General features: G+C 40.6%; 1 protein-coding gene across 1 annotated transcript in view; it reads left to right on the top strand.

Annotated features, from left to right (window-relative positions):
- GYPC (glycophorin C (Gerbich blood group)) overlaps nt 1–10,092 on the top strand; it is a 45,990-nt gene extending 35,898 nt beyond the window's left edge. The window contains exon 3 of the mRNA XM_050917197.1: nt 1,485–10,092. Within this exon, the coding sequence (XP_050773154.1) occupies nt 1,485–1,681 (197 nt within the window). The 3' untranslated portion in view covers nt 1,682–10,092. The remainder of the gene's footprint in view (nt 1–1,484) is intronic.
- The last annotated feature ends 312 nt before the right edge of the window (nt 10,093–10,404 follow it).

Genomic DNA, 10,404 nt, shown 5'->3' on the forward strand with positions numbered 1-10,404 from the left:
CAAGACAGCATGTGGCAGATTTCCTCCCTGGCTTGCCACACATTAAGTCCTTGTGTAGACATGACCTGATTCTTGCCTAGCAGGACAGGCTTTTCTCGTATTTGTTGTACAGATTTCATACAGCTCATACATTGTCTACACAGTCTAAATATGGTTAAAAATGGGCTTTCCATGGGGTGGTGAGCACAGAAATCAGGAGAGGCTGATTCCTACCGCTTACTTTGGATCAAGAATGTGGGACAGACACAGGGTCACACTGGCTGCATCTTCTGTGCTTGGGATTTGCCCAGTGGCTCTGCATCGTTCATAGACTTGTGAAGCATGCTTATGCCTTAGTATTGCCAACTCTCATGGTTTTGTTATGACTTTTGTAATATTTAGCATATTCCTTAAAGCCCCAGCCCCTGGAGTCACATGAACACAGGAGAATCTTGGCCATTGTTTATAGAACAAAATAAGTTTCTAGCCATCCAGGTGCAGGGAAAAGCTTAATCTGTGACCTGAGTGCACCCCAAAGGCTCAAAACCCAAAAGGCAAATAAAAAGCCCAAATATATTATTTTAAAAAACACGTGACTTTTAAGCCAGTCTCATTATTTGCGGCAGGGGGAATCTGACTCATGATTTTTGAATGCTTGGGATTGGCAGTACTGCCCCCCCAGCATCTCCTTCCTGGCTTTCATGCTGTTGCCGAAAGAGACAGTATAGGGAAGAGCTGTGAAGTGCCAAGGCATGCAGAGTTTCCCATGGCTTGGCTTCATACTCCTGCAGCAGGAACTGTAGAAGTACAGGTTCTGTGCAGGGCTTTTCCACGTGCACACTCAGGTTGCCTTTAGGAAGCAGCATTTCTGGTTCAGATAGAGGCACTACAAGCTATTAGCTAGTCCTGGGGGAGCAAGCATCTACACAGGATTCCTCAACTCCGGTGTCACTTCACCATTCACTAGAAACTGTTTGTTTAATTAGAGCACAGGATGTGGAAGCTAGTAAATACAGAACAGTGCAGGGACATCAAGGGGTCTGTTCCTACCCCATGCTGGGTGCCACCTTAGAAACATTCCATGCCTTCAATAAGTCACAGGGAATTGAGAGCATTCAGCATGGTGCATGATCAGAATCACCTGACAGTAAGTTGAATTAGCACCAGCATGCTAACCAGCTCACACATTTTTTTCTTTTAGATTGCCTTGTTTCTTCTTAATTTGGGATGAATTTGTATCCAAGTATTGAAAATTAGCCAATTCATTTGGAAGCAGTCTGAATTTTTGCATGGATTTCTGCAATACTCTTACTCAGGCCTGGATTGCTGAAATTCTGCCTATTGAGATATTTATACCCCTATCCCTGCCATGTCTGAGTGCGTTATGATGTATTATCCATATACTTCCCCCCTACTGAATACCCCTGGTTACATTATGTCCCGGTGTAAAATGTAGGCTGTACAGGATTGCTTGCTAAGCAATTCAAATGGTTCTCCCCTTCTAGGTGTCATTGCAGCAGTGGCTATTGTCCTAATCTGCCTGTTGATCGTGATGCTCCGATACATGTACAGGCACAAGGGCACCTACCACACGAATGAAGCAAAGGGAACTGAATTTGCCGAAAGCGCAGACGCTGCGCTGAAAAATGATCCGGCTCTCCAGGAGGCTGTGGATGAGAGCAAAAAGGAATATTTCATCTAGAGCAAAGGGAAGCCACACTGAGACTGCCTTAGTGGTTCTTTCCCCAAGGGAATCGGCCGGAAGTGCTACATCAACAAAAGCACTAAGATATGGATATGGCAAGGATAGAACCAAGCATCCTAACTGAAATGATACTCCCCCCCAAACACACTCCTCATGAAGAACAGAATGCCAAATACCTGACTGTTGATTTTATTAGCCACACAGCTGGTCACAGTTGAATTCAATATCAGATCAGAAGAAATAAAATCTCAGTCTGAATGATAAACCGATACCAGCTAATGATATCAAATGTCAAACCTCGACATTTGGTCAAAATTGCAGATGCCAATGGAAAACATCCTCTTAGCATTAATGATGCCTCCTACGTCAATGTTATGCAGAACTATCTGAAAATGCATTTTCAGTGGTAATAGAACAAGTGTTAAACCCGATAAAAGCTGGGGTTAGTGGAACAAAAATTGGTCTATAGTCCAGAATCCACCTCCCCTTAAATGTGCACTTTGCCAGGTGTGATTTTTTCCTCCCCAGCCCTCTTCCTTCTCCCCCTACCCGCCAACTTTGTTTTTAAGTCAAGGACATGACACACACAACCCCTATAGGAAAAATATGGAACACTTAAGAGTGAAGGATTTTTAGCTGGCTCTGCATGGTGACTTGAGGATTGCAGAGTGTTAGAATTTACAGTATATAGTAGGTATTGACCACTAGACTTAAGAAAATGATCCCAAATAGCTATTTGGCTCCTTTCATGCATACGTAAGTAGGTCAATAGTTATTGGCTAGTGCCGGCCACCTGAAACAAATGCTCTCCACTAGATTTGGAATGAGAACTCTGGCCCTGGTGTTTATTTATTTATTTCATATTGGAGAATTCTTTCAAAAGCCTGCTGACATTTGGGGGAATTGAGTCAGAACACAGACATAAATAACAGTTAGAAATGTAACTGTAATGCTACCCTGGAGCAGTCTGTCCATTTGAATCCCATTCTGTTGTATTGATTTCTCTCTCTTTTGTGCCCCTCCCAGCTTTTAGACATATCTTGCTTTTCATGCAGCCTCAGATACAAAAAATTCCATTGAGCATCAGCTTTTTAAAAAAAAATGGACGTGATCTGTAAAATGAAAGATCTTGTTCATCATGTAAGAATTCACTGTGATGAATTTCTTCACTACAGCAAGCTCTCTGTCTCACAGAAACCAACAGGTAGTCCTGGAAATAGGATTACTTGCCCTCTGCACCTGTTTATCACCAGCTAGGTTTATGTCCTTAATTATCCCAAATGAGTGTGAGGAGGAGGGAATAATTAGTAACAAATGTGCCTTCGATCAACTACCCTGTTTTAAATCAATAGTTTTCTATGTTTTCCTGTTTAAAAAATATGACAGAGAAACATCTACAATTGTGCTTTCACAGCTTGGTGGCTTCATCTTCTCCAAAGATCTTCATTTTATGACACTGAAGCCAGACTGGCTCCTAGAGACCAGCTTAATTTACCAGCGTTGGCCATACAACTACTAGGGGAGACCAGATCTCCAGGAAAAAATACTTGAGGAATCAAGTAGATTTGGTGAAGGAAGGGGACAGTTTTGTCTCTTTAATTATATCCTCAAGGTTGCTCAGTACCTACAGGAGCAGGACTTTGCAGTAAGAGTCCTAAAGATTGAATGTTGGCTAATGTTGAATCTTTGTGCTGTATGCTTTTAACCAAAGAAAATCAAAACCATGCCAACTTACTAAAAGCTTCGGACCAAATTCCACAGACCATTGTACAATGAAATCATATACATCAGCCCACATGATACTAAAATCCTATAGTCCACCACTAACACAATTCAAATGTTATGGGGTCATGTACTTGATTTTTTTATTAACGTTACCACTTTAATCCTTTCACTGCTGCTTTTGAAATAAGAATAAACTTGTGTGATTATTTTGGGTGGAAGAAACTGATTAACCTTAGCAGTGGGAGTGGATCCCCAGAAAAGGAGCTGGGGGAAGGGGGAGGAAAGGGACATCTTCTTCTTGAAGGTGCAGAATTCACGTATCTACTAAGAAGTTAAATTCTTTATCGACCTAAAAAAATACATAAGCTTACTCCCCAGATAGGCCCAGGAACCCAGTCTGGAAACCATGTATACATTCCCTATGGATGTGAGGATGGGTGAAACATACACCCCAGGTCATACATGAGACCAGAGACACCCCCTCGCCCCACCCAAAAAAAAAAACCTTCCAGGAGGCCTAGTGGGCCAGGCTCTATTAAACCTTTTCCTTAAAGCAAACTTCCTGAGTCAACGTTATATCCCCTTATTTGTACCTTGCATCTATCCAGCCCCACACCAGCCAGCTGTGGCTGCTAAGAACTTATGCAATAAAGGTTTGTTTGAAGTCTTTCTAGTGGCTGACTGAAACTGTAGTAAATTCTCATCTGAGCAGCCGTCTTCTGGATGGACACACAGCAGAAATGAGGTGGTGGTGGGAGATCCACTGAAGTTGCAAGGAACAAGTCATTTTTCAAGGCTAGGGATTGTTACTAAGCTACAAAGGAACCACGGGATACCTGAACAGCTGCACAAGATACACCAGAGTGCGTTTTTATTTATTAATAGGGTGGATGGACTAAGACAACCAAGCCTGAGTGTCATCTCCAGTTGTGGGACTGATGGCCATCAGGTAGCTGTTAGTCATAAAGGAGTGGTATAAGTTGGCTTCAATGGAGTTATGCTGATTTACATCAATTGAGACTCTGGCCCAGTATGTGACTATTTAGGCCTCAAATCTTTGGCTATGGTCCTCCTTAGTAGGTTACTTCATTTCTGTATGCAATTTTCCCCACATTCACGCAGCCAGCTGAACAATCCAAGTATACAATAACTACATCGTCTACCCATCACCAATGAGCCTTTTAGAATATTTTAGAACAGTAATTTTGGCGCTAGTCATGGTTTTCAGTTGTTTTTTCAGTGTTCTTTCAAGTTCAGAGATTTTGACTCACGCACCCAGAACAGAGAGCAGAGCAGGGATGTGAGGGGTGTTTTTGTTTGACTTTTTAGGAATCAAAGGTTGCTTTGTGAAGAAAGAGCAACATTTAACAGTATCATGAGACTGGCAGAGGTCTAAGGGCCCAATCGCTCATCCTCTGCCCACACAATAGTCCCACTGTCTTCAATCAGTCTGGCCTTAAATCAGTGCATTACAAAATTCTCATAACTTTTAGGGCTAATTTGCAAAACTTCCTTCTCTGTGTGCCACATGCTGTGCTAAACAGAACACAGTTTGCAATACAGAGGTGCCTTGGTGGGTGGCTGTAACTTTGGATCAAAAAGAGCTAATAGATTTTTTAAAATAGCACTAAAAGTTTTCAGTTAGTTACTTATTCCCATTATTTTGTAGCCACCAACTCAGGAACCAGGACACATTTTGTTTGAGCAAATGCCAACTATACATTTGGTATGGAGCTGGCTGGGAATTTTTTGACAAAATGGCTTTCTGTCTTAAAATGCCGTTTTGTCAAAACAAACTTGTTGTGAGAAAGGATTGGTTTTAACAAAAAACTTTTGTTAGGAAGTTTTCTGGGGTCTAGGATGGAATTTCTAGTCCAAAGCAGAGACACTCCAGAGTACTCTGCTGCTTGAATTCTCCTGAGTGATTTGGAGTAAGGACTTGAACTCAGAATGCAGTGCTGAACCTGAGTCTCACACACCTGAGCTGAACTGAGCAACTAAACCACCAGGCTATTCTGGGGCAGGGGAATCTAGTTCTCTTTCTTCTGGGTTCCCCCCTACCTCCCCCCAAAAAAATCAAAACAGTCTTGGTTTCATCCCAGTGCAAAATGGGAATTTTTTAGAAATCTCAAAATTTTCCACAGGATAGGAAAACCATTTCACACCCAGCTCTAGTTTGATGCAGATGCTCCTGATGTAGTGCTCTCTAATAATTGACAGTCTTTGGTCCAGCAGGGACCACTTTGTACATAACGCCTCTGTTCCAAAGCACCAGTTGGTCTTCAAAATTCATTTTCGGTGCCTTTGAAACTTTGTATTGAATCCTCAAATATTTGCTATTTTTCAAACTGATTCTGCTGTGGATGCATTAAGGCTTTTTTTAAAAAAATGAGATAATAGCTAGTGTTAAGAAATAAGGCTGATAACTTGATTAGAAAAAGCTTGTCTGGAAAGATTCCTGTTGATGTAAGTGGGCTTTAGATTGGGCCCTGGAGATATAAACAGGTCTCATTGAAACACGATGTTGTTTGTGAAGGAAAATAAACCTATTATCAAAATCCATCCTCTAGTCTAGATTAAATGAGTTACGTGGACATCTGTTGCTCTGCTGGATTTACATGGCACCAACACCTGATCTTATACTAGTCACAGTGTTTAGTCTAGGGCTCTGCAAACATCACAGGTGCTTAGCTTGAGTGGTGTAATCCCATTACCAGCAGTAGCATTACACCAGCACTACTGAGAACAGAATTTTGCCCATAAGCATTCAGTCGAACTAGTGGCCCTGCCTTCCGCTGTTGATGGGAGTGCTTACCTAAGCACTTTCAGATGCCAACCACTATCGGTGCCAACGTGGGGCAATCTGCCAGCATTTCATCACTGAAGCTGTGCCCTACCCTTTCATTACATAGTTAACGTTCCCAGCACCTTGGCCCACTCTCATCAGTGAACGTGAGAAAGTAACAACCGAGATGAATGCATCTCATTCTCTTTCTAGGCAGTTGGTCAATTTCTGCCACACCTCCTGCCCCATGCAATTCTATTGACTTCAGGTGCAGTATAGTCAATCTGGCCAAATAGACACACAAGCCCACAGATGCCTTCTGAGGCAAAATCATTTAGAGGAGAATGCAAAGCAGACTGTCTCCAGCCAGGGAGAATGCCTGTGATATTTTCCTGTCCAGTACCTGGGAGCCGGAAGACTCACAAAAGGTTCCAGAATCCAGATGTTAATAGCCCAGCAGAGCTGCCTCAGGACAGACAAAGGAAGAACTTCATCTCTACCCTGTTTTGACTCATGTACCAGCCACTGCTGTGAAATGAGTGTGAATGGCACTGTTGTGTCTATTTATCCTTACCCAATCTCCAGTGTCACCAGCCTCCAGTGTAGAAGGGCACCATTGGGTTATTGGGCCACCTTTTGGCCATTTTCTTCATTGCTTTATCTAATTTCAAATAAACATGGCAATTTATACTTAGGGCCAGACTGATCTGGCTGGCTGGCCAAGCTGGATACAGGACACTGGACCAGACAGCTCAGAGACAGTATGGCAGTTCCTATGTTCCAGATGAGTTTAGTGTGGTAATGTTATGGGTTCATTGATGAAGTTGTTGGATTCTTGCATAGTCTTGTAGTTCTATGGCTTGTGTTATATAGGAGGTTAGACTAGATGATACCAACCATCCCTTCTGGCCTCAAAATCTATGAATTTAAATCCACCATTATTCTACCAATTTCAACAGTTACTTTGGGATTACACCAGAGTAACTGGAGCAGAATTTGGTCTGTGGCATAAGCAAGGCTGGGAAGCCTTTGTAATGTAGATTCAGAAACAATGCTCACTGGATCTTGCTTGTGCTTCTCCAAGTGAGATAACCGTGAATTGCTTGTCAGTCACTTAATCACATTTATCCTATTAGCTATATTTTTTTATCATAGTGGAGTGAAAACAGCAAGCTTGCCAAAAGCTAGAGATCAGTCATAGCTTAAATACCACCCTGCCATTTACATTAGAAAAAGAAAACCTGCTGCTGCTTAGATCTTTTCATCTTTCATTACAGACCCTGAATTTGATTTCTGTGCAATTTAGCTCTGTTTTAATGCTATATCTGCAAGCGTCTCTGGGATCAACCCTGCAGTCTGTCATTCTCGATTAGGCTGCACATTTTTATGGCAACATACAGAAACATCTGGCCACATTTGCTCTCACTCACTCCTGATTTACACAGCTTGGCACTCCATTAACTTCAGGGTCTCCATTGACTTAATGGAGTTCCTCTGAATTTACCAGTGATTAAAATAGATTTTTAAAAGGAGTTCTCACTATACTCACTGTACCAAGCCAGGGATAGGGCCTATTGTCTTCTTGCTGGTCCAAGCATCCAAGATACCTGTGCATATCCCAGACTGCTGAATGAGATCAACGAGGAAGCAGATGAATGTCCAACTTTATGCAGCTTTCTTCGTTCAGAAGCCTTGACTTCTGGAGTGCATGACCATGGAACATGTAGGCAAACATTGCATAGATAGTCTTGAATGGCTGACACAATTATTATATTTTTTCCCAACACACCTCCCCCTCCTTCAAAAATACTGTAAAGAATAAATAAATAACTAAGGGTCCAGATACTCAGTAGATGTAAATCAGCATCTCTCCAAAGACTTCTGTAGACTTGTGTTAATTTATACATGGTGAGGATCTTGCTCAATAATGTAAAAGGTCTTATAAAACAAACAATGATAAATCACCCCTATGTCTTTCTTCCGGGCTGGTGCTGGCACCCATCACCATAATATCTAAGGTTTTGTCTTCACTGCATTGTTAGCTCAAGCTATAACTCAAGGTTTTCCCCTTAACCAACTCCTGTCCATATACACACACCTCTACCTTGAGTTCAATGGTGCTTTAAGCCTGAGCTAGCTGGCCCATCCGGCAGGATGGATTGACCATTGAGTGCTGCCACTGATGAGATGGGAATGCAGCATCTTGATTTACAACTACTCATCAATTGCCAATCCAATAACTCTGTGCCACTAATCCAAGCCCTCCACCTATTTTGAGTGCTGTTTCCCAATGTGGTAACTCTCCCTTGTGCTAGTCTAGCATAGGTTGAATAACTTGAGCACAAAGATGAGTTGATTGGTGCAGTGAAGACAAGCCCTCTGAGCTGAAATGGGTATATATGCAGAACCATATGTACTAAAATGCACTCCTAAGCCTATATCCCCCTTACAGGAGAGCTCAGGTCACTGAAAATAGACATTTCATTTATTTACTCACAGGAAAATCTAGTGAAGTAGGTTCCAGGTTCCCGTTGACTTCAATATTAATTTGCATGGATGAAAAAAATTGGGAAGCTGAGAGCAACGAGTGTGAATTGACAGGAAGCACAGACAATTGATAAGAAAAGCTAAAGGTATCAATGAAAAATCTATGTTCAGTAGGGTTAAGGACAATGAAAAATAATTCTTTAATCATATTAGGAACAAATGAAATCCAAACAATGCTGTAGGGCGAATACTAGTTAAGGATAATAAAAGTGTCAATCATGATGGAGAAAAGGAAGAAGTATTAAATAAATATTTCTGTTCCGTATTTGAAAAGAAGCAGAATGATATATTCATGTCTTATAGTGATAGTGAAATATTTTCTATTCCATTAATATCTAGAGAGGATGATAATTAGCAACTACTCAAATTAAATGGTTTTTAAATCAGCAGGACCAAGTAACTTGCACCCAAGACAATTAAAAGCATTGGCCAAGGAACTCTGGGAACACTCAGAAAACTCAATAAGACTGGAAAAAGTTAATGTTATGCCAATATTTAGAAAAGCTAAAGAGAGTGACTTGGTAACTATAGGCTGGTTAGCCTGGCATCAATCAAAATGCTGATATGGGATGCAATCAGTAAAGAATTAAAAGTGTTAGCATAATTAATACCAGTCAAGATGGTTTGATGGAAAACAAGTCTTGTCAAGCAAATACTATTGTGTTTCAATAACATTACAAGTTTGATTGATGAAGGTAACTTTGATGACATAATATACTTTGACTTCTGCAAAGCATTTGCCGTAGTCCCATATGACATTCTGTTTAAAAAAAAATAGCACTCTGCGAAATTATTGTAGCCCATATTAAATGGATTAAAAACTGGTTAACTGATAGATTACAAAAAATAATTGTAAATGGGGAATCATCATTCTATGGGGGTGTTTCTAGTGGCATCCCAGAGGGATCCGTCCCTGGCCAGAATTTCACTCTTGTGTTTATTATTCTTGGGGAAGTTAATTATAGTCCTTATATATCTCAGTAAGAATACACTAAATCAAAGGATAAACCTTTATAACAAGTCAGCACTCAGGACATTTGTATTTTCTTTCATTGCTCTTTTTTGTTGCAAGAATATATATATCTGCTGGCAAGTTGAAGTGGTATTTACGTAAATGTTTGCAATTCAAACCTACTTTAACCTGACAAAGAAGATCATAGAAAAATCTAAGTTCATTGATATATGCCTCTACTTCATGGCTCTCTCTGATACTTATGTTAAAGTAGACTATTATGTTTTTAGTCAACAAAGCTATTAATCAATTGCTGATATTAATGTATTATATTTTGAATGGGAAAAAGAAATTTAAAGCGAAGAGTATACTTATTAATTAAAATTGTCACTTTCTGTATCTAAGGAGTGTGTTTCCACATTTTTGTTCTCTTTTTAATATAGATCTGCAACTCTTTGGGGAAGAATGAGTTTGTTGCTAAAACAGAATTGCCAATCATGTGGTTTTCTTATGAGTGTAAGTCCAAGAAAGGAACTCCAGTTAAGACAGCCTTCTTCTTTAATAAGATGAGCAAACTCAAGAGATAGAATGCTGGAGAGGAAGGTGGTAGAAGTTGTTACACCAAAGCAGGATTCAATCTTCGAATCAGAAATCAACCAACAATGCCATCAGAAAGAACACAACCTTTCTGATGTCGTCACTGTGGATATT

The sequence above is a fragment of the Gopherus flavomarginatus genome, chromosome 10, assembly GCF_025201925.1.
Source record: "Gopherus flavomarginatus isolate rGopFla2 chromosome 10, rGopFla2.mat.asm, whole genome shotgun sequence".
In the NCBI taxonomy this organism is placed as follows: domain Eukaryota; kingdom Metazoa; phylum Chordata; order Testudines; family Testudinidae; genus Gopherus; species Gopherus flavomarginatus.